At 40.3% G+C, this 25,166-nt stretch overlaps 1 protein-coding gene across 2 annotated transcripts; it reads right to left on the minus strand.

Annotated features, from left to right (window-relative positions):
- Positions 1-1,700: 1,700 nt before the first annotated feature.
- Positions 1,701-25,166, minus strand: NFE2L2 (nuclear factor, erythroid 2 like 2). 2 transcript variants are annotated; one of them, XM_039555044.1, is made up of 5 exons: positions 25,148-25,166; positions 6,831-7,100; positions 6,577-6,672; positions 6,047-6,226; positions 1,701-4,092 (listed from the first exon to the last, which is right to left on the minus strand). In XM_039555044.1, the coding sequence occupies exons 2-5, from the start codon at positions 7,095-7,097 to the stop codon at positions 2,884-2,886; spliced, it is 1,752 nt and encodes a 583-aa protein (XP_039410978.1). In that variant the 5' UTR covers positions 7,098-7,100; positions 25,148-25,166; the 3' UTR covers positions 1,701-2,883. The 2 variants fall into 2 exon arrangements, with proteins under 2 accessions (XP_039410978.1, XP_039410979.1); XM_039555045.1 differs by lacking the exon at positions 25,148-25,166 and adding an exon at positions 24,766-24,920.

Below are 25,166 nucleotides of genomic sequence, written 5' to 3' on the forward strand. Positions count from 1 at the left end.
TGATGCCTATGCTCTAAAATTGCCATCCTCAAATATGGATTAGTCCTCGTTTTAAATGGCAGCAGTGTCTTGCATTCCCTAGTGCTCAGCCAGGCTTGGCAATTGTTGGGGTTTTCCTTTCTGAGCAGTGCTGGTGCCAAAGCTGGGAGGCACATTTTAACAGCATCAGAAGGGAAGATAACCCCCGCTGCTGCAGTAGTTTTGATGTAGGACAGCCAGGCACCAGCTAAATTCTCTAGAGCAAATAAAGTCCATTAAATCGAGTCTCCAGGTTTTCAACCATTATTGCTGACCATTTACTCCAAGCAGAGGAGTGTTTCTGCATTCAGAGTGTGTCAAGGACGGGGCAGGGGGATGGCCTGGCACACAGCTCACACAGAAGGTCAGGTAAGCAGCCTCAAGGTGCAAGCTGGATCACCTAGATCTGCATTTTCCAGTGTCTTCTGCAAAAGCACAGATGTTAGTACTTGATGCAACAGGTTCCTAGTACTCATGAGATGCTGGAAAGCTGAGCCGAATTTTTTCATGACTCCACTGTATTTGCAGTGTCCGACACAGACAATTTGCAGGGCAGAACCTCACTTGAAAGTCTGCAGCAAGTAACTGTATGAGAAGCCTCGTGAAATCTTTTTCTCTTCAGGTAGGTAGGGCTGGAACATCTGCAAGTCCCAGGTTTAAGTACCAAAGACTTCCTTCTGGTCCTGGTACTTGGCAGTACCCCTGCCTTTTAAAGACGATGTAGTCAATAGGATCATGGCTCTTGGTGTTACACTGCCCTGGAACAAACCTACCTTTGTGGTGAAGCTGTTCCTGCCCTGCTTTTCCTCCCCCTGCTCTGCCAAGGCAGAGGGGCAGGAAGAACGTGTTTGCACCAGGTGCCTCTGCTATTCAGAACTGGTAAATGAGTTCACGGAAGATGGAGACAAGGTGACAAAGTTGTGGGGTAATAAAACCAAAAGTTCGTTGTGAAGTTACACTGACTGATGCTACTGTGGCCAGCCAAGCAGTAAAAGATAATCTGCCATTCAGTGCATCTGGGGAAAACCAAAGCTGGTACCTACATCACTGAAGGCTCCAAACCAATTATTGCTGTTCAGGTGAGAAGGCTTGCAGGCACTGGAGTGTTGTATGAAAGCAGCAAGCAGCACAGAACAGCTGGAAATTGGAATCCTTTCACAGCAGCCTGTGACACAACAATACTTTGCTTCCTAAATGCACAGGGTTTTTTTTTTGAGGACACTCAAAAGGTCCATAAAAAGTGATATGATGTAGAATTGGGATGATATGAAATTGTTCTTCTAGCTTTCATAGCCAGCTGAGAGGCTTTCTGATTGACATGCAACTCCAGCACAGTTAAGAAGTTTGGGAATAAACACATCAAGACTGAATTCAGGAACAACCTGTATCATTTTACTTAACCTAACTTTGTGAATAATGAGCTAATGGAAGGCTGGATTCCTAATCTGATATCCCTCTTTTAAACCTCTTCTACTGTATTATTAAACCATCTCTGTGGGTCCTATTCTACCCTTTCTCGACACCTCCATTTCCTTATTTTGGAAATATGTACCAATAAAGTTGCAGAGCAACTTTTTTTTATCTATTTAAATGACATTATGCATAACATTGCAATAGATAAATTCCTAAAATGATATAGGTCCTCAGTGGCAAGAAAAAAATCACTTCAGATCAAGCATGCCTTTCAGAACTTTCACAGGGATGAAGATAAAATTTTTAATGTTCAGATCAACATGTCTTACAAATTACGCACTTTCTGTATTGAAAAAATCCAAAATGCGTTCCTTTGAGTAGTAAACAAAACAATGCTATTTATTTGCCCATTCTTTATTCTTTTATAAATAATAATTTAAACTCCACAACGCTTTTCAATTCACTGAGCAGAGATTCCAAACAGTGCAGGTGGCTGGCTGCTAGACTGCAGTTTTCCGTACGCACCAAAGTAACAGCAGGGAGAAGTGATGCTCGTTGATTGAAGTCAGAGGCACAGTAGTGTAGTTCTAGGAGAATTGCTCAAAAGCATACAGCAAGTTTAGCTGGAAAAAGGCATAATGCTGGCAATGCTTTATCAGATTTTAAAAGCCTTTGGAGAAAAGATCTCATGAATTTACATAGTGTTCAAGGAAAACAAAAATGTAAGCTTAGCATAGACTTGAAACTTTGTGTTACATGGTCTTTCCAAAGGTTATTAAAATGAAGCTGAATGAAGCATTAGTAATGCTGACACTGCTGTGTGATTGGTTATTTTGCTACATGAAGACTTAGCTTTGGAAAACTAGCGAGGATTTCTCTTCTTTAGGGAAATAAATGTGTATGAAGTAGATTTAAAAAAGTTTAATGAGCTGATAAAGCAAAATCAAACACTGAGTGTCAACTTTTATACTAAATTAATATATTAAATATAAAGCAAGTATAAATGTATAAGAAAAATGGGAAACACTATTGCATATTTATAAAAAATATCAGAAGCCATCCTGGTTGTCTTGCAAGAAATTATATTTAGAAGGCTAAAATCATTTATATATATACCAAATAAATCTATGAATATAACAATAGATAGGAACAGTATATAAATATGGCATATTTAAATATTTACATATATATGGAAACTAATCAAAGTGGTGCTATACGAAGGAAATGTCTGTTATAAAAATCAGATTCAAAATTTTGTATATGCCCATCTGCATTACATGATTAATTATCAACTTGCATCTTCCATAAACTAATTAACAACTTTAAAATTATCATTGCATAGACTTACTTGACAAATATTACTTAATTTTGCATTCCACCTCACAGTAGAAACTATCATGATAATGATACAAAAATAGTAACTCAGAGAGCAGTAGCCAGCTGTACTGCCCTTCAAAGTTTAGTCCCTGACTTCCTGCTCTTAGGAACAAGAAAGACATTGCCATCTCTAGTTTGCTGCAGTGAATATTCACTAGGAGAGTAAGGCTTTCCATCTTCATCACGTAGCATGCTGAAGACCTCGAGGTACAAGGTGGTAAATTGCTTTTTCATTTGATGAAGGCTCCTGTCATGCTCTCCTTTTTCCTTAAGCAATTTCTCTTTCTCATCTTTTAGGTTACTCAAATCATGCTCCAGTTCTACTATATTTTCCAGTTTTCTTTTACGGCAATTTTGAGCAGCCACTTTGTTCTTGCCTCTCCTGCGTATATCTCGAATAAGGGTAAGCTGGGCTTCATTGAACTGCTCCTTAGACATCATTTCACTGAAGTCCGCAACAGGGAGATTGATGATTTTTTCAACAGGAAAAGGGATCTGCAGAGCTCGTGCTCTTTGCTCATCTCTTGTGAGATGAGCTTCAAGGCGGCTTGGAGGTTTATCTTTTGTGAATGGAGCTTTGGGTTGGCTGGGAGCCAGAGGGGGTTCTTTCTTTGGTGTGGTTGTGCATGGCAAACTTGGTGTTTGAGTGTTTGGCCCTAAGGAAGAAAACACCTGATCCTGGAGGTGCAAAGAGTACACACTAGCACTGCTCGGCAGCATACTTCCAGGAGCACTATCCAGGTCTTCCATTTCAGAATCACTGCAACCCAAAGTCTTATCTGCATAGGCAGATGATTCCACAGAGTGTTCCGGCGATGCTACGCTGGAACTTGCATTCAGTGAAACACCAGAGTCAGAATCGTTACATTCTGCTCTGGTCCCTGAGTGGCTGCCATTAAAAGCTTTACACAGTGCGAAGTCAGAAAGATCAATAGGTTCACTTAGAATCTCTGCCAGGGATTGACTGATAGTGTTCCTTGCTGCTGCATCACCGTTCGCCTTTGTATCAATAAAGGTGGTGTAGAAATCCTCACAGAAATCGGGGTTTGAAGGGGACGTGTCATTTAAAGAGTTCACACTCAGAGGGTTGGTGTCTTCTGGTGGCAAAATGCCCGAAAAGGGGCCCTCCATACCATCCAGGAAATCTGGACTGCAGTTAAGTTCTTTTTTCAGTACAGGTAATGAGCTGCAGTAACTGTAGCTGTTGTGCATCTCTGCTGGCTTGGTTTCAGGGCTCGTGACTGTGCTCACCTCAGCCAGGTTATCATTTTCGATGTTCAGGCACTAGATGGGAAATGCAAGGGAGAAGTTGAGCAACACGTCTCCAATTGATAAAACCCTTTCCTACAACCCACAAGCATTAAATGGTAATCAGCATAGACATAAAGGGGTTTTATAACACTGCTATAGTCTAGATGACTACAGCACCCCTGTACTGTGAAGGGGCAATCAAGGAAGATGACAGATACCAAAGGAAGGGCACAACAAACTTGTTCTAGACAAAGCAGAGCCTCTCAAGCTCAGAGCAAGATGCTGAAGATACCCATTCCAATGTGTTATGGAAACTGCATGGAGCCCTCCTGTTCTGGTAACTGCTTGTGGGGATCCTGGAGCTGCCAGGTCTGAACTTCTCACAAGCACCAGTGCTAGGAATGGCATGGGTACAGAAATGTGGAATTCCTCAGTAAGACTTAATGAGCATTTATACTAAACAATTACTTCTAACACTATTGATTTCATGTCGCAGTTCCTCAAAAGCAAGATTCTTCTAGGATTTACTGAATGAAGTAGCTGTTCAGCAGAGAGAAATGTAATTCTTGGTGAATAAGAACAGTACTAACATGGAGCCTGGCAAACACACTTTTGCTCAGCTGGCTAACATCACCCTAACAGCTGACATCAGACTGCTCCACTGATGGGCTTTCACAGGCTACAAGAACAACTTTCCAATGGGGTGGGGCACTTGCTTAACTGAAGTTGAAATAAGCAGGCCTGCTGTCCCCCAGGAATCAGATAATTATCAAAATGATTCTGTTTCTCTGAAGAAGGGTCCACACACTGATTACTTAACTAGAGGTTGTTCAAGGTTTAAGCTAAGATTTTGAACGTGAGAGCTCTATTTTTCCATTTCTCTACATAATTTGTAAAAGGCAGTGCCCTCCATTTAATTATCTTTTTTTTTCCAGAAAATTATTCACTTACTATTCAGAATTACTGCAATAATTATTTTAGTTTGGTTTTTTAATGTATTTTCACCATCACTGCTGCCTCTTCACAGCCACTTGCCCTTGTTACTTATGTGGGTCCTTTAAGCCTAACACAGTAATCAGGTTAGAAAACTAGAAAAATATAAAAAATATAAAAAGATGAAGGGAAAAGGTAGAATGGCAGGAAAAACTCAGTTCCTGCAAGTTTTTCACTTAATTTTTTTGAAATATGATTCAGATTTATGGGCATTTCACCAAGCAATCATCTCTTGTATTAATAGCATAAAGTAGAGCAGCATCATGCTGGAAAGCATGATAACATTCTACAGTATTATATTTGAAAATAAATTTATTCAATTTTATAGTCAAATATAAGGGAAATAGAAATATAAGGATAGGCTAAAAATCCCTACATATCCTCTGTATTAGCAAAGTGATTTTTTTGTTCTTTTGAAATATCCAGTTCGTGTACATTACACAAGTTTTTCTTACTGAATATATATAAACAGCATTTATATAAATATACCTGACTCTTTTGTGTACCTAAATATATATTCTATTATCAGCTTTAAAAAAAACCTTTTCCTTAGATAAAAGTTGAAATCAAAAGTAATCATATTCACACAGACACTGCCAAAAAGCCCCCTACTATTTAAAATAACACTTGTGAAAACAATTCCTGTTGTAGATCCATGACTCAGAAGTGTCCATTTTTGAGCAGCTGAATTTTAACCATGATCACGCTGTAACAAGTTGCACACAGAGGCAAACAGTGACTTGCTAAACAAGAGGAAGTTTTGACTGAGAAGTTTCATTAAGGCTTATCCATAAACAACTCATTTCCTTCTTCCTACATGTTTTTCAAGATATTATTTTTGAAAAAATTAAAGCTCATATTGTTATAAGCACCCTACAGGTGTAGAACCCGTCATTATCACCATCTGTTCAGATGCTATTGTACTGCCTTCTCCAAAATACTATAGTCCTCCAAAAATATCATGCTTTGCTTTTCAGGTGCTTATCATACTAACCTGTAACTCTGGAAGGGACAATAATTCTTCCCAAACTTGCTCTATGTTCTGCATATTCTCTGCATCAGTGGTTGGAACTAGATCAGGGGATTCAGGTGGCTGAGCTTGATCAGAAGAAATGAAGGCTGGGTTGCTATTGACCTGAGCAGGAACCAGTGACTGAAATGTAGCTGAAGAAGCCTGAAAAGTTTAAGCAAAAAATTAAAAAGCCAAACAAAACAATGATAACTAAAAAACTCATTCAAAAAACTAGATGTGCATTTTCCAAAGCAAAAATCTAGCTTTTAGAGTTCTACCATTTCTGCAGAACAAACAGGTATTTCTTAAGAAAAGCTTCTTTTTTTGTAAATAATGGAATAATATAAAAATAGGCTCAAGCCTACTCACTGCTTTCTATGCCAGCTGGAGCCAGCTTGAGGAAAATACTCAGATCACAAATCAAGTCTTATGCTGAAGACAAATCTTAGAGAAGATGTGAGACTGACCCTGTGGAAGACCACCCATGAAACCACGGTACTGTGCATTTTTACCTCATGCTCATCTATAAATGGGAATGCTTCTGCCAAGAGCTGCATGCAGTCATCAAAGGACAAGGCCTCTGCTTCTGGTTTTGAAGGCTCTGTGGCCTAAATAGGAAAGTTATGAAAAAAGGTTACCGCGTCTTTGAATAACTGAGGATCTTCCATTACAGCAACACATGCAAATTCATTTTAGGCAGCCACGAGTATCATGCCTTCCTGTGAACGGAAAAAGGGTTAAACACACTCAGAACACTGAAGTTTACCTGTGAGAAAACACCGGATGGCTCAGTATCTTCTGACTGAAGGCACTGAGCTGGCTGCACAGGAACAAATTCACCTGTCTCTTCGTCTAACTCCAGCTGAGCCAGCAAGGCTTTCTCCTGCTCTTTTTGGAGCTGTTCTTGTCTTTCCTTTTCAAGTTTCTTCTGTTTCTCGAGTTCATACTCCTTCTGTCGCTCACTAAAATCAAAAACTTCACGTCTTGCCCCAAGGTCTATATCTTGCCTCCAAAGGATGTCGATCAAGTTCATGTCCTGCAACAGAAGTGCTTTTTTAAAGTAAGTTCCTCCCCAGCAGACCTGGTTTAGAACAACAGCAAAGCTTTAATCTCTGTGTCAAATAGGTAGACTTATGTAACTGAAACTTATTCTCTTAATCCTACAAAATTACCAAAATAAAATATGGTTCTACATGACCTTTCTGAAGTGTGTGACCTGGTGCTTTGGTTTCTGTGGCCCACACACAGGCTCATAGAAACCGAGAATTTATTACAACTGGTAAGGTAATAAAAGGAACTAGCCAGAGGATAAATATATTCTTCTTTTTCAACTTAGAAAAAATATGAAGATACAGAATGAATTTGTCACAAAGAAAGTAATTTTTATGAGAAAAGAGAGAAATTGGGAAGTTTGACCGTGCACATTGTTTTCCACATGTTCTCGTAAAACTGCAAAAGCTGACTAAGAAACATGATGGAGGCTTCCTGAAGTAACAATAATAGCCATCCTGCAAAATGCATTTTGGAATATTAATGATCTTAAAGATCAGCAGAACAGAGCTTCAGAGATGGCAGAGAATCTGGTTTCAAAGACACCAAGTGACATAACATCACTAGCACTCAAGACAATTATTAAGACTTTTACTAGAAATTGTAGTTTAAAGCTTAGTCAGTGTTGATGTTCTAAATGTGGTTGGTTTGGAGCAGCTGAGTATAAACAGTGGTCGCAAGGTCTCAGATACTGTTAACCAGTTGGCCCCTGGCTCATCAGAGTCCACTGTTGTCAGACAGCTAACAATGACCTAGATTTCTTGGAAATCAGTTGCCCTTGCACCTGTAGTGTTTCAGGAGACAAATGAAATTCTGCTATTTAGGAAAAAGCAATTGTTTGATACTATTTGCTTTGTCTACAAATACTTTTAATTTATTGCATCAGGAGTTTTTATTGGGGGAGGAGGGCAAGGGGGTTAGTAGATTATTTTATTTTTGTTTTTTACTGTTCAAATAGTCAATATTTTTAGGGCTGAAGTCTAGAGTATTTTCTTCTATGAAGAAAACCTAACACCCAAAATTTATCAATCTGTATGCCTGCCGATATAGAATTTTATTACTTGGTAGCCACATTTCTCAACCAACCAACCAGCCAACCATTCAGCTGGTGCCTGGAAGTTTTTGATTTTACATCATGTTTCATTATGCTTAAAATTACCCTTTGGGCAGCATGTGAAAATAATGTTCAGTGTTGGTCATCCTCATCAGATTAACACCTTACAAGTAATACACCAAACACTGCATTTCATTTAAACAGAACCTTCCTGATTCACTCAGCAGCTCTACACCCAAGATACAATTTTTTTGCCATCGTATCAAATTAAAACATTCCCTTCTCTCTAAAGGTTATTTTCAAATAGAAAAGCAAAGTAACCTGCATGCCAACTCATGCTGCCATTCAAAATGATCATGTCTGTACAACAGCTATGACAAAAAGCTTCAGGCCAAGTCCACATTTGAACAAACCAATTCAGTGTCCTCATTTCACTTGGCATGAACGACTTCTATTAATAAATTAAAAAAATGTATTTTTACTAAAATTGGGTAACTACATAAAATATCTTTGTGTAACACAATGCAGACACTTCCAAATCTAAAACATATTTAATATACCTTGCTGGGAGACACCAAACTCAGCTTTAATGGCCAGCAATGAAGAAGCTGAAATTATTACAGTGGCTGCCCAAGACAATGTTTGTTTTTTCCAGACTGGCAGGGTAAAACAAACTAATTAAGTTCTGCAGTAATTGGAGATACTGCAATATGGTATAGCTTCATTAAGGGCCAGTAGTTTACCAGCTGCTCAGTGTCTCCTTCTGCAGCAGATCCAAAAGTGCTTCCTAGTCTCTGAGCATTTGCAATATGTTCTGGATAAAACTGCAGGATCTGGATTTTAGGGCTCACTTCTGAATTATTCATTTACAAAGCACCATTAAAAATGTGACTCAAAAGATTTTTTTGTGTGTGCCTGTGTGTATATAACGCAGAAAGCTGTGAATTAGCAGAGCTGCTTTCCTTTATGAGCTGCAACAGACTGCTGTACAAGAATATCAGAACTGGTGCTCAGTTTCAGGTTAAACCATGAAAAACAGAAGTGAACAAAAAAAAAGAGCTACAGAAGGCAAAACACATTTTCCTTAAGAAGACAATCCACACAGCCTTAGTACAAAAACACAAGACCCAGCTATTACATGTGTCAGCCGTTCTACTGATTCATGATCGAAGTAAGTAGCTTTGGGTGCTGCCTCCTTTGTGGGATGAGATGTCCCCAAAGACACCAGCCGACCAAAGAAAATGCTGTGGCTGTACACCACTGCCTCTGTGTGTGTGCAGCAATCAGTTCAGCAACCAGGATTCTTTTTTGAATGAATATGCTTGCCCGCTTATCAGGATTGTCAGGATCTTGAGCTGTTGTTTGATAAATGTGACAGCACTGATTGGCTTGTGTCACCATTTCTCAAGGGACCGTATTTAGGTCAGTGTTTTATCTCTGGCAAAGAGCTGAACTTTGCCAAACAGTCTCATGCTCTACCCTGGAAGGCAATGCTTGTCAGGAGCATCTTTTTAATTTTATTTAGTTGTTGTGTTAGTGATGCTTAAAACCAAAAGGATGAGTTGTTTTATTTTTGTTACCACCATGTAACTAGAAAAGAGCCCTCCTATTTTCAGTTTGAAAAGCTGTACATAACTACAGCAATATTAGTCTTAACTTTGAATAACAATTCAACTAATTACTCTTTGAATAAATGGGCTACATGGAGGAAGTGGTCTTCTGGTCAATAAGCTGATATGTAGTATCTAACAGCACACTGATTTAAATATTAAGCTGCCACTTAAAACACTTACCTATGATTTCAGCCAATGCTTTTAGTAATACCGCCCTTTTCAAGAAAAAAAATATTCTGGTCATTAGTCCAAAGCCTCAGGTCAAAGTTAATGGAGTCAACATCGACTAGTGATTCACTAAGGAATGAATCACAACCACAAGCACGAGGTAGTGGCCAAGAACTCTTAAAAAAAACCTTGCAGTCTAAAGCAAACATTTTGCAATTTTGTTCCTTTAGCCTCCCCACAGTCTTCCTCTTTAAGTTATTTCCCTGCCTTGTTGAACACCAGCACAGACATACACAGAGGTACCCACATAGGCAAGCATTCTACTTTCGGTTCATCACTGAAGCAATTTTCCCCTTCTACTGTGAAAGTATCCCAAAAGTAGCTGTGTACTTGACACCTGGAGTCTTTAAACTAAAGCTGTGAAAGGCTTTCCTGTGCAAGAGTGACCTGCTGGTTTTTAGGTGCCTCAACATAATGTGCTGGTCTCAGAAAGACTCATTTGGAGGGACAAGTGAGCACTGACTGGCATCCAAACTGGAACATGTGCACTGAGAGTCCTGTGAAAGATTCATCTGACCCAGAGTTGGCTGCTGCCCTGCAGAGCCAGGCTGACCACTTCCCTGAATATCAGACACATTTACTGCAAAGGCACAGCCTCATGTGACAGCCTCCACAAGTGCCCGCTTGTTCTTTCCTCTGTTGTGCAACTCCTTGGATTGCATCAGAGGAAATGATGGGTTTGGCAGAGCCAAGAGGCCGCGCAGGAAGAGCCAGGCCTGTGCCCAGGAGGGATTGCAGCTGCGGTGCTTCCCCCGCGCCTGGAGCTCAGCTCCTTCCCGCTGAACACCAACGCCTAGGCCAAGGGCAAATACGTTATGGGATTCAACTTGTGTACCACTGCTGTCCAGCATTTTTAACTTCAGAGAAAATGGTACAGGTTTAAGATTTTTCCCAAGCAGACCCACAGTGATTTGATTTTAACATTTTCTTTGCAATTTTGAAGACAGAGAAACAACTTCTCTCAACAGAAGACATGCTTTGCTTTCCCATGATCCATGTAAGCAGGAGGTGCCTTGTACTGATGGTTTGATTTTTCTGTTCATTTAGTGATATGTTCTTCCTATCACACTGATAGCTTAGTTTGGACATACAAAGGCACTTTTAATAAGATAAACATAAATGTTAAACAATTCACATTAAGCCACCATCTGGCCCCCAATGGAAATTTTCATGTTTTAGATTTACATATCAGCATTTGCCATCTGGGCAGAGTCTGTTATACATTTTATGAGAAAATCTCATTGTAAAGTTTGACAATTAACTCTTATTGCTCCTAAGCAAACATTTGCAGAAGGGTAAACAAAGGAAAGAGACCCTGTTTCCATGTTACTTTCACAGACTGACTTCCGTGCTTTAAACAAAATGCTGATCTTTTGTTTCATCCCTGTCTGGTTTATCTGACTGGTTTTGGTGTTGTTTGGAATATAAGCCATTTACAGGTAGCATTGCTAGAATGGAAACATCCAGCACCCCAAGTGTCAGCAGAGAAACAACATGGTATCTCAGCACCTTCAACCCATTGTAAGCTATCCCCTGGATACAGAGCACATTGTGGGGTTTGTGCATTTACCTCTTAAAGTCATGCCTTTTGCACCATAAACTGAGATAACGTGAGCAGAATCTCTCACCAGACAAGGATTTGTTTTCCTTTCCCATGATCTGTTAGCACCTAACCCCATGAAGACAGATGATTTCACATGCCAGCATGAGGCAATAGAAGAGCACAGAATCAATGGCCATTGCATCCAGCAGGGAGCTCAGACCAGCACCGCACAAGGAGCAGGAAAGCCTTCCTACACCTTACTCACGGAGACAGGGCCAAGTGTCCCTTAATTCTTATCTGTTTTCCAGAAAGTGAAGGGAATGAACAAAAAGGCACCTTACATTTTTGCTTTAATCAAAAAAACGTGTTGGAAGTGACGCAGGCACAAGGACCCAAGATACTTCAAGGCAAGAATGAAAAGGAGGCCATCAAGTGATAAGGCAAGTACGAGAGGAGCTGGAAGCATCTGACCACTTAAGAAAAGCACAGTGGAAGCAACAGCTGAATGTCTCATCCTCTGGAGAAACCGATTTTTTTCAAGTAGTTTTTAAGAATTATTTATAAATAATTTAATGTTTTCAGATGATTTCTGGCATCTCTGTAACTACAGTTTCATTCTCTAAATCTTTTTCAAGGTAAGTTACTTTATTACAGCTTACAATTACAGAACAAAATTCTGGACACGTAAGCCTTACGCTTAAGAGAAGGCACAGAAAGCAGATGAAGTTAGCCCAGCACCCAAACTTTTTAAAAACAATTGAGAAGAATGGGGGAAAGGGAATGACAGAAGTTATTTACACTGGCGGGCAGAGGGGTACAACAGCAATTTCAGACATCTGAATTCAGGGTTTGGAAGTGTGACAGAACAGACAGCTGTCAAACAAAGCCACATGACAGCAGCCTGTGATTTGTGAATACACAAGGTCAAATCCTGACTGCCCTGCAGAGCTGTCAACTCTACCATATTTTTGACCAAGACCTTCTAAGAAATCTGGGAGAAAACAAGGTGCTTGGATGGATGTAAGGGGGTGTCTTTTTTCTGTCTTTCATACCTGTGCCACCTAATACTGGTGGGACTGCACTGACACTAAACCAGTATGTTTTGACACTACACCAGTCTGCTTCTCTTTCTTTATGCCCATTTGCTCTTCCTGGTCCTAAAGTCTTTGGATGCCTGAGCCACAAAACACTCTTAAAGCCCTGGCAGGCTAACTTAACTAGGAAAGGACTCAAAAAGGGTTGAAAAGCCCTAGCTTTAAAGAAGTGATATTGCAAGAGAATTTTCACTCCCTGTCTGTAAAAATAAACCTGTTAAATGCTGTTCATGCTGACCATCCGTCTTGGGATATTCTTCTGCCCCAACAGAGCCAGATGAGATCAGTTCCTGAAATGTTAAGTGTATGTATGCAAATTTCTATTTTCTCCTAACACACATCTCGTATTTCAAACTGTACCTCCCACTGTATTCCAGCATGCTTTCTTAATAAATGCAAAATTGCCAGGATCTACTCTTATAAATTAGATTAGTTGAAAAATTTCTTGGCTGGACTGTCCAGCATTCACAACAAGCCTTGTCTAAGGGCATCACTCTGACAAAGATGGGGAGAGGTTCTGCCTGGCTGGAAGTACAACTCTGGATACTACTCACCCACTCTCCCAACTCTCACTCCAGAAACAACTTCTCTCAGAGGTGGATTATTTAGGAATGGTATCAACAAAGGCTAAGCCTGTACGTTATGTACAGCTCTCAACATGATGGCTTTCTTATACAAATCCCATGGCAAGCAAGCTTTGCAAACTGCCAGGGAAAAAATACACCTCATAAAAAATACACCCCATATAGTGAAAAGACAAGTTTCTTTAAGCCTGAAGAGCAAGAATGTAACTGCAATAAAAAATACCTGTTGAAGGCTGTTTATGGTCATTAAAGTACTAACTCAATTTCAATTCCCAGATCTGCAAAATCCTAATGCTAACAGTAAAGCAAGACCAAAGCAGGTAAAGAAAAACACCATCAGAAACACAGCAAAGAAGAGGAAAAGGAAGGACACAGAAGAGTTTACTTCTTCACTCTGGCAAGTCTTCTCTTTTTCTGCAAAAATCAATCAATCCCCACCTCCCTGCCACTCCTTAAAACACTGGACATGTGCAAGTGCCTCACAGCACTCCCAGCCTGGGGCACAGCAGCAGGAGCAACACTCTCCTCTCTAGCTCATCAATCTCATCATCAATAGCCAGAAATACACATCTATGTCCTTTTCCTACCACATTTGGTCTGCCCTGAGGAGACCATTTATGGTACAACAGATCAGGCGATTCTTGCTCAGTGCTGCAGATCTTTCTGCAGAAGACTGTTTCATGATCTCAGACACTCCAGAGGCAGCTGTGCTTTTCTAAATTGTTTAATCAATACATATTTTAGATGGTAGGTTTAAAATAGTAGAAGTTTAATATGGAGTGCTGGTTTCCAGGGGCTGAATGAAGTCTAGACTGATCCCACCTCAACATACTTTAAAAAAAAAAAAAAAAAAAAAAATTCCAAACCCACTGTCTCATTTGCATGGCTTACAGAAAGCAAAATCTTGAGTCTGACATTAGTACCTATTTTCTTTGCCCAGTACCTGGTTTTTCCAAAGTTATCCTCTGGTACTGAGGACCAGATCAAACATGCATTGTGTATCTGCTCCAAATTCCCTTATTTATGTCTTAGTCAAAGGGAAAAGACAGAGTAAGGTTCAACACGGTGAACTGATGACAATGAATTTTTCTTGAAAAAACTGAATTATGCCCATATTTATAAGTATTACCCTGGCTGCTCAGAACAAGCTAAAAATGTCCATGGTTGTCATCTCACTTCTTCAAACTTAGTCCTAAAACTCTTGACATCCCAGAGTGCTTTCTGGAACATCTGTATTTAAAGCAATGAGCCGTACATGTTTTCAGAGCTTTGCTGTTTTGGTTAAATGGGTTCTGTTTTTCCGTTTTTGGTCTTAATTATATTGTGTTAATCCAACTATCACTTTTCCACAGTATATTTGGCTGGTAGTGCTGCAGTCCCTTCCACTCAAATTCTGGATCCCTCTTTCAGCTTAACAGAGTTATTGACTTGCTATTTCTTTATCTTGCATCAGCAGCATTCCAAAGTTAAGTCAATAAGCACAAAAAGTTAATATGTATTCAAGTTAAAATCTATTACACAAGTTGCATAATAAAATTGGGAGGCTGGCAAAAATACAGAATTGTTTTCTAAGACTGGGTTAGTCTGTCTATTTGTTTTTGCATGCTTGATACATCAACAAAATTCTGCTGTGCTGCCCTAACAAGTAAAGTGAGTGATTCTGCTGTGGCCGACTTTGTAGCTGTTGTCTAAATCACCATGTACTGCACCACGTAACTCCATTTTGAAAGGCATTCAAACAGCAGCCATCTCAGATAGACCAGCTTTTCCTGAAATGAAATACGGCTTTAATGCTTTATTTATGTTTGCGTTTCTTTTTTTCTCCCAAGTTAAAACTGCATCATAATAAAACAGGCATTTATTGAATTTTGTCATTTATATGACAACAAAACCCCCCAATATGTAAAGAAATAATATAAGGAAAATACTGCTGATCTTTTAACCATAGGAACACAAAAGCCTTTGTGCCCCACTTTATTTTCTGTATTGAACCTACACTACTTGAAAAACAGCTACCTGTTAAATTATTATCTTCAAGCTATTCTGCTGTACCCAGCCAAACATGTACTCTGCAGACATTGCCACAGGATACTCACTAGTTTATACACAAGAGGATTTGTTTATAATAATGGCTCAGTCATCTGGGAAACATGATGCAGTCAAATTACAGCACATTCTTTTGTCCAATGAAACAAATCAGGAAGCAAAAGGAACATAGGGACAGAGAAAAGAACCTAAACGACTGCAAGTAACATTTATTAAGTTGTATAAATCTTGGATTATAACCTATTAGCCACTATTCTTGCTTCATACATTTTGGAAAAGCAGGTTTCAAACCAACATGAAAACTGTGTGATTGTTTGAGGGTCCATATATTCTCCAGGATTATTCAGAATCTTCCTTGTACTACACATTTTGACCGCATTGGCACCTTAGTGTAAGGACCCCATTTCCAGCTGTCGTTTTGCTGATGGCTGGGCAAGTTACAGGGACAGCACCAGCTGGGTCACTACAGCTGCACCACGGCCTGGATGTGGACACTGCGTGCTCTACACATCTTGTCGACTTCCACCTCACGATCTCACAAGCAACTTGCTTTGTTATTGTTTGTGGACCAAACTACAATGGCAAGCAACTAGAGTGTCTGGGCGAGTTAGAAAGCAATGAGGTTCACCCAGTGTCCTGCCAGCACATAGCCAGCAGCCCCCTTTCAGAAACACAGACATCTACTATGGCTGCATCAAGGAAATTCCATACGAACACCTCATCAGCCAAGAGTACTACCTAAGACTAAAAGCTTAAGAATAGGGTTATGTTGCAGGGAATAGTGTTTGCTCCAGATGTGCCCACATCTGGCAGAGTACACAGGTACACAGTTCCCACTGCAGTCTGTGGGGCACAGGTGGTAAATACTCTTGTGAGTCAGTCCTGCAATTAACGTGCCCTTTTCACATACATAATCCATATAGATCGTGCTGGGAATTCATTGTCAGTGCACAGTTCTGACTAAATAAGCAGGGTCGGGGGTTTTTTTGGAGTGTTCAGTCTCTAATACACTTATTATTTAGTTTTTGCAAGGGGAAAAGAAACCAAACCCAGGAAAGAGATCAAAAATACATTGCTATTCAACTGCTCACCACTGGGCAGTACAGAATTGTAACAGATTTGAGAAAGGTATACCCAGTGGGGCACATTTTAGCTGTGCTGGCAAGATCTTTCCAAAAGAGTAATTCATGGTTAAATGACACTATGAACTTAGTTTGACACTGTGAACAGCCTTCATTAGTGACATACTTCAGTCAATAATAATACCATTCAACTGTGAACTGATGACCAAAACCACCCTCCCTAAATTTACATGATGCATCCTAGAAATCATTATTTAATTTGCATTAAAGGAGTTTGTATAGCTTTTCCCCTTTCTCTAGCCACACCAAGATACATGAATTATCCTTTCATAGAATGAAGCAAGGGTAGATTTTACTCATTTTCTTAAGCACTTGTAATCCACACATTTATCTGCAAAAAAAGCAAGCCTCTAGAAGTCATGGGCCCCCACAAAGGCTTCAGGAAGCTCTTTCACATGAAGGTCCTGCAAAGTTAAACAACTAAATCAGAAAGCCCAATAAGGCCCAACAAGTCAGGCACCCATATGTCAATTTATCATTCCTGTCCACAACGACAGCTTTTGCTTAAAAAAGGAAAACCCACTGAGGAAGTGAACAATAACTGGGTAGAAAACTAAAGCTTTGTCTGTGTGGTGCATTCCAGCTCTCACTTTTCAATTTATAAATTCTGAAAGCAGAAGGATCTAAATCATCTTCCAAGGCATAAACCAGAGTAGGTAAATGGTTTTATACCTCTTGCCAAAGTAATGCTCAATATCTTCAAAAGAGCAACAAAACTGCAGAACTCAACCATCAGTAACTGTGTCATTCCATCCAAATCAAGAGCCTCCACCACCCACCACTTTTCCTGGGGCTTCTTCCATGTCTGTCCCCTTCGACTATACAGTAGATTCATAGCCCATTTTATCAAAAAATAATTCTATGGGTCTGACCTTAGTGAGAGTTTTTCAGACTAATTTGAAGCACTCCATTAACAGTTTTATTATTTAAGTGGCTTCCATTCTTCCCTTTGCCAACAAAAAGAAACTTTGAGAGATGAAAGATGTCTAGAGACGTACACGCTAGCTGTCAGCTGAGCAAGGATTCCCAAGAGTGGTCAGTGAAGACTAGACTCCTGAAGTAGTAGATGACAAAGGATCACACATTCCATGGCACTACAACATTTCACTTGAGTCACAACAATTCATACTAGTTGAAGAATTAACCTGATAACATTCTAGTTCAAATACTAAAACCAAAATAGAAAGCACAGTATCAGAAGTCACTGCGCTGTAATTCTCTGTTACAACCTACATAGCTATAAGGCACATAAATATGATGTGCATTTCCAGAACCAAAGAATTAAATTTAAATAATGTGGAAGACCACCTGTCAGAAATCACGTTTTAGATTCAAATGTAAGTTCTAGTTTTCGTATTATGCTATCATTTGATTTATTTTACAAATATCAGTGAGACAATCTTCCAGAAATTCCTCAGCTGACACAGATCTGCTCAAGACCCATCTACAGGAGAAACAAAGCCCAGCGTGAATACAAGTCCGTGTTATACAACAGAAAACGTGTCCCTGCATCTCATGTCAAGTAAATCACAGCAGATTGCATCAGGGTCTACAGCACACTTGTACCAAGGACACTTCATGACTCCATGATGCAGTCATGACTTCATGACTTCATGTCTGCACTGGTGCAGACATACCAGTGACTCCTTCTGTGACAGCGGTGAAGTCAAGCATCAGTGTCACAAACTGGGATGGAATAGTCCCACTGACAGATCTTGGATGACCTCTGCTGCTACAGTCTCCATGCTCTCCTTCCAGCCATGAAGCATCTGAAAATCTTACCCATCTGAGCTGAGCTGCACCAGCCTTTAGAGCCACTCACTCATCCCTGCCATCCTCTCTTGTCCATTGTTCTGCTACCCAGCTGATTGTGGAACACGTCATCTCGTCACATAACTGCACACAATACAACTGGAAATACCCTGATTTAGAACAAAATTCAGTCTTCTTACCCAACAGCACATAACTCAAGCAAACAGTTCCTGAAGGCAGAAAGAAGAAATGATGGCGTGCCCACGCCCAGGCGGCCAGCTGCAGAGCAAACTTTACAACTGGCCACCTTACATGGGAGCAGGCAGCATTCCGAGCAGCAGACCTGCATCAACCACGTGCTGCCTGAGAATTCTGAACGGGGATCTCCCACTGGGAAACCCAAGCAGCACAGGAGTTGTTCCACTCTAATTACAGCAAGAAGTAGGAAGATACTAATTTTACCACAAGGTTTCAAACAAACAAAAACCCCCAGGATCTTTTTATCATCTCTTTACAGCTAAACGGTGGTGATGACCTAAGCAGGAAGCAAATCAAAGTCATAGCAACTTTTCACATAACTCAGCTGTTGAAAAGCCACTGCTTTAACATTTTGTAGATATTAATTTTCAAACACAGCAAATAGACACACCCTTAATCATAAAACAAACGTCCTCTTACAGGCACACTATCAACCAAGCTCCTTCTGAGTCAATTTCTCAATTATGCAAACTTTGTTTCGCAAGCTGTCTCCACGACTGGAATTTTTGTTATACTTACAAGAGACAGCATGTAAAATCAATATAGCAAACAGCAATAAAACTTTGAAACTGCAAGACAGAAGTAGTGGCATGGACAGAAAGATTGATATCTTTACATTTCATAGCAATACAGAAGATACTTCCTTAAAAGGTTTTAAAGAGATGGTTTCAAACTGATCTTACATAACTTGTTGCTGCAACTTCAACCTTAAAGGAACTTTCTTTTCCTTTCTCTTCTCTTTTTTAACTATATTGCTAATAATAATACTGCAGGAGTTAGGCTAAAAGTCTAACTGCAAGACATGTACAAAGTTGTGTGGTTTCAACGCCCTCAGTACTGCAACAGCATTGACAATGAAGACATTACCTATAGGAATGGTTTAGTTTACATTTAGAGATAGAAAACATTAATAGTGATTTACAATACCTTCCAAGTAACTTTGCTAAACAAACACTGTTTTATATTCCCTCCTCCCAGTATAAAAACTGCAGCTAATCAGGCCAAAATCAGAAATCCAAACTGACATAATAAACTTCAACTGTATCTGTAGTACATAAATTGCAGACACGTAAATTTTATTTCTAAGCTATACCCATTCTACTAGAGCTTTGCCAATAAGTACTTGTGCTAGGGTTTAATAATATACTACTGAGCAGCAGTTATACTCTGCTGGTAAGAAAATGGTAACTTAACTTTGAGTTATTAACACTCTTATGATCTCCTAATAGCTTTCCAAGATCTCCAGAACAACATATGAAAACATCTGATTATTTTAAAGTGAATTTTAAAGTGAATATTAACATATAAATTAAGAGGCAAATACAAAGCCAATGTATTAACACGTTACATTGAAAAATCAATGTGTTACTTAAAGAAAACAGAGAAAATATTTCACCATGATTTCAAAATGGCATAGGACAGAAAACAGAAGATCCTTCATAAGACAAAGACAAATGCTCCTCTCCAAAGCAGTCAAATAATTAAACACTTTTATCCTTACTAAATGTTGTTACAAATTGCTTGGTTACCCAAATAAATATTTAATTTAAAGGTATGGTGCCAAATTAATACTTAATTTAAATGTATGGTTCTGAGAGACTTTGCTTCCATTTGAAATGGACACTGTTGGCATATGCATGTCAAAGTAAAACTGAAGTAATATTAAAACAAGATAATCTGCTGGGCAATGTATATTTTATTTCCTTATTTTAAAGAATGGTAAAGAAAAATTAAGAAATATGTATCTATAAATCATAAACAGTAAAATAGTTGTCCCTGTGCTTGCTTCACTACTGTGCTGCACAGAGCAGTAATATTGCTCTTTCACTTTAGAAAAACTTAAGTGCTACAAGATAATTAAATTCTTACTCCTGCCAATTAACGTGTGACTGTCACTAGCTTTGCTTTTCCTGCACAGAAAGCAGTTACAGGGTAGGAAAGCTAAAAGTACACATTGCCTATCTTTAATTGAAATGCATTTGCCGGTGTCTGTTTCAGATAACCCTTCCATGGTTTTCAGCAGTTTTATCCACTACAGAGAGCACTGCCGCCTTCAGCTCTTACCACTGGTTTAATTGTTTACCTTAATGAAACAAATATGCCATAAAAGAATTGCAGTTGAGCAACCCTGAGCGGCATTGTGGTTCACAGTATATCAGTCATCCTTGGATAACACAAATGCAAAGTCATGACTTCCAGCTCCTCCTCCACAACTTTTCATTGGTCCATATTCAAAGACATGCAGAGGTAGCGTGTTTTCAAAACCAATTAAACCTGTTTATTGCTGAAAAAGGACTAAGCCGACCAACGTGTTGTATTCCTTCCCCTTCACCTAAAGCAGCATTCTGTGGCAAAGTCCAACTTTGGTATAATAAACTGGGTCAGAAAACTGAACAGACTTCAAACACTTTCAAGTTTTCTAGGAATGTGCTATATTAAAACAATAAGTTACTGAGGGTTGGAATGAGATAGAGGCCAAAGCAAACTTTAACCAGGTGATTAACCTGGAGACTTTGCAGGACTTCTTGCTGGCTGTGACTCAATCAGCAGGGGATTAATATTTAATTCATGCCAATGGGTTACTGTCTGAACTTGTACTGCATTGGCCTCAGCCAAGACAATCACTGTAAATACATCACACTTGCACAAATTGGCCTAATTTTAGTGAATGCTTTAGTAATTTTAAAGCTTATCTTTATAATCGCAAAGAGGAAAAAAAAGGAAGAAGCAGTGTTCTAGGTACAAAAATCCAACTAATTTCTTCTTCACAATCAATCACACACCCAGTGTTACAGGTATGGGTACACTTGGCGTAATTTACTGGCATCTTCATCTGGACTTCCTATATTTTCTCTTTCTCCCTCAAGTTCACCCTTTTCTGAGCCTGCAACTGACTATTTTCATTCTCCCTACAAAGTCTACTGCATTCCAAAAACTTTCAAAGACAAACTCCAACAGCTTTCACTGTTTTGAGTTTTTTTAGTTCTACTGAAGGAACAAGTACAACAAAATTTTACAACTATGTATGAAAAACTCAAGTAAGGAATAATATGAATTGATTTTACTTAGAACAAATACTTCACTTAGGTCCTTCCACTTCTAGTGTTCCTCAACATCACCTCACAAAGTCCAGCATGTTCCACAAAGGTATCTGACATTTTTTTAACAAAATAAGCATGTTCAAGATGCTATTGCTACATTCATTTTAGTCGGGATCATGAAAGTAGCAGTACCTACCAAACAAGTATTTTTCTGCTTTGCAAATTTAAGAGGTAAAGAAAGCAAAAGAAATCAAAAGGGTATTCATGTCCAACAATAGATACAATAATAATTTTCAACCACTTCCTTGTCTTTCAGGGTTATATATAACCGACTGCATTTTTATTCAGGATGAGTATTATACCATCTCTATTTTTTTCAATTAAAAAAGAAAAAAGTAAGAGACAGCCAAAATTTATTCTTGCCCATGAACATTAGCGGGAAGTGTACACAAACCTTCCTAACCGCCCACACAGTCCTATGAAAATTTCTCAAGTTCTTTAAAGCACACAAGAACATCCAGCTGCCTTCTACAGACAATGAGTGTTCTTTTTTGTTCCAGTTTGGTCTCTTTCAAACATTTCCCAATAAACTTTCAAAGCGAATCTCTTTTCCAGCTTTGAGAGCTAAAAATTAATTTCTTCAAGTCAGATAGTCAGGTTTTCTGAGACAATGAACTTGCACTTCCCCCAGTTTCCAATACAACTGTAAGTTCTTGGTAGATTTTAAAGACAAGCTACAGAACAGGATTCATATGATGGATATTTACTACACTAATAACAGTATCCAATTAGCTGTTCTCCTCAATGGATTGACAAGATCAGCTCCTGCTAGGCTACATTCATTCCAGCCAAACATGCTACACTGCATTATATCTAACACTGGCTTAACTGAAAGATATTCTTTTGTGAGTTTTGAAGGAAAGAAAGCTTTACCAATACAGCTCGATATCAAAGCGAGCACAGAACTACTGGGAGTGTCAAAATAAATGCATTTTTACTTAAGGAAGTGCTTGTGCCACCCTCTCATCTCCTTCCTCCAAACCTGTCCTCCATTTTAGTAGCTAACAATCTATTCAGAAATATGGGCATTTCTGAATCTTATCCACATACATACATGAATAGATATATCTACAAATATCTTGATCAGATATTCCTATTCAATAAAGTTATTAAATCTCATTACCAAGAAACAAACAAAAAAACAAAAAAAACCAACAACAACCCAAAAAGCTCTGAGTGGGCTACTTGTTTGACTTTCCCACAGAATCTGCCCTCATGTGGAAATGAGAGGCTATTAGAGAATAAAAATAAACCCACTCACTTAACAATTTAATGCAGCAGGACAAGAAAAAGAGAAGTATGTGTAATTCCTCATTAAAGCCCTCTAGACTGAAGAGATCACACAAATTGAGCTGGAGACTCTTCAGGACAGCTCTCTAGGTAGAAAAACCCTAACAGATACACTTGCATGCACACTCAATTATTTGTCTACTTGGTTTTGCCAATTGTTGTAATTAGTCTTACTTCCACTCTAGTGTAACCCACAGCTTCATTATTTGTGTTGGAAAGGGAATTCTTTTTGCCCTCTTGTTGTGAGGGTCAAAATTTAATAACTAAGGAGCTTTTTTGAGCTTTTTTACAAGGTTACAAGCAACCATTTCAATAACTTCACATTTACTGAAGGGAACAGCTACTAAGTCCTGCCTTCACAAGTGTGATTTGAAACATCCAGACCATTTGTTCCATTGCAATCTTTTTTCTTGGATGGTTTGAAGTCCATGTAAGCAACGTTTCAGCTCACCTCTGTATACAGAGGTGCATCCTATTTCCAGGCAGGAAGGTACAACAAGGGAATACTTTTTACAAGAATATTGCAGGCAATAGCTCTGCTAACTCCCACAGAAGTATGTAGCTGAAAGCAGAGGTTTTACACTCTGGTTAAGGAGTTCGATCAATCCCTGCACACTCACCTTTACTGGAATGACAATTGCTACCAGACACACAGACACTAAGAACACCCTTCCCATCTGCTGCCTTGCAAAATCTGAGGGGCTAAATGAAATTGTGTTCCCCCTTGTTCATTCTGAGTGAACATTTTATGGTACAGGGTATGTGAATTTTCCATTTAATGAATACATTTAGAACTGTATATCAAACATCATGATAAGTTGCTATCTAAAAAACACAGTGCCTTTTCAGGCAGGTCTGCAAGAGAAGAAACCAGCAGCTGCTGAGCTCAGATAGGAAAAGTGTAACAGGTGGCTTAGTAGAGAGGGTCTGGCAAAGCAGGCAAACGAGTAACAAAAGCAAGGTTTCTGGAAGAGAAGTCACAGTGGATTGGTGAAGAAGGTACAAAAGCATACATGCAGGAATTGGTCTGTCAAGAGTCCCTTAGGAATGAGACCAAAAGTGCCTGGATAATATAGGCAAAACCAAATTCACAGGGTGTTTACGTAGCACAGGCCAAGACAGTGATTTTTGCTGCAGTATTTTCCAACAAACTGAGGAGGCAAGGTGGAGGTCATGGCTGTGCTACCCAGGGCTAGAAAAACAGATGGGCCAAGCAGAGCTATGAGCAGCCCAAGACTTGAAAGGAACTGTATCCAATGAACAGAAAAAGGTACATCCAATACTGCTAAAGTGATAGTACCTGTAGGAAGTACCCACTTATATATCCTAAAGAATGGACAATGTTAGATGAAACTCTACTGCATAGCGTATATTGTACCAACACACACTAGAAGACCGTCAGAACACTTGAGTCTTAATTTTGCAGTAAAAAAAGAATTAAAGTAGATCCAGAACAAGTTTTAAGTATTACTTCTTTAGACCTAGCACTTTGTTGATAAGGATACATTTCTATTTAAAAGCCCAAGAAAAGCACAATTATATAAATTTATAATGGAGTTCAAGCATGTTTTCAGTTATTCACATAGCTCTTGTGCAACTAGTTTGCAACACAACAGTACTGAACTTCCCCAGGCTTCGAGAGAAGAGGCTCCACAGCACACGAGTACAAACCACAAACACCTCTGAGCCTCCAGGACATTCGCCCTAGGAGAGGCCAGCCCGGCCCCGTGTGCTCTGTGCCCAAAGCCCTGGCGGGGCGTTTCCAGCAGGCGGAGGTGCCGGGGCGCTCCCCGGCCGGGGCAGCCCAGCTCGGGCTCCTCGGGCTGCGTGTGCGAGGCTGATCCGGACCCGAAGGCGAACCCAGAGCCGCCCCGGGACAGCGCGTGGTTGTGCAACAGCCCCGTAGCGGGCCCGGGCTGCAGCAGCGGGAAGCGGCGGTAACTCACCCGAGTGCGGAACGGGAGCGCTCGGGCCCGCCGGGGGCAGCGACTCGAGGCTGCACCGGGTTTGGGCAGCCCCTCCGGCGCCGGCACCTCCCCAGCCGCTCCCTCGGAGGCGGCTCCGGCCCCTCGCCCTGCCCGGCCCTCCGCGCGCTGCCGAGGCTGCGGGCGGCGGCTGCGGGCGGCCCTCGCTGACCCCGGCCCGGCCCGGCCCGGCCCGGCCCCGCGGGGAGCGGGCGGGGGCTGCGCGGCCCCGCCCCTACCGTGACTCAGCGCGTTCCGGGGGGCGGGGCGGCGCCACGTGCTCCGCGGGCTCGTGACGGGCGCCCCGCCCCTCGCGCCGCGCCGGCCGGGCCGCGCTGCCCGGGGCCGCGGGCGCCGCTCTCACCTGCGCGGCGGCGGCCGGC

The sequence above is a fragment of the Corvus cornix genome, chromosome 7 (genome assembly GCF_000738735.6).
Source record: "Corvus cornix cornix isolate S_Up_H32 chromosome 7, ASM73873v5, whole genome shotgun sequence".
In the NCBI taxonomy this organism is placed as follows: domain Eukaryota; kingdom Metazoa; phylum Chordata; class Aves; order Passeriformes; family Corvidae; genus Corvus; species Corvus cornix.

Excerpts from the sequence above, each read along its gene's own strand:
- NFE2L2 (XM_039555044.1), bottom strand. The coding sequence starts at position 7,097 with ATGAACTTGATCGACATCCTTTGGAGGCAAGATATAGACCTTGGGGCA. Across the intron at positions 6,227-6,576 it reads CATTTATAGATGAGCATGAG|GCTTCTTCAGCTACATTTCA; the intron begins GTAAAAATGCAC and ends TAAACTTTTCAG. Across the intron at positions 4,093-6,046 it reads TGTCCCTTCCAGAGTTACAG|TGCCTGAACATCGAAAATGA; the intron begins GTTAGTATGATA and ends TTTCCCATCTAG.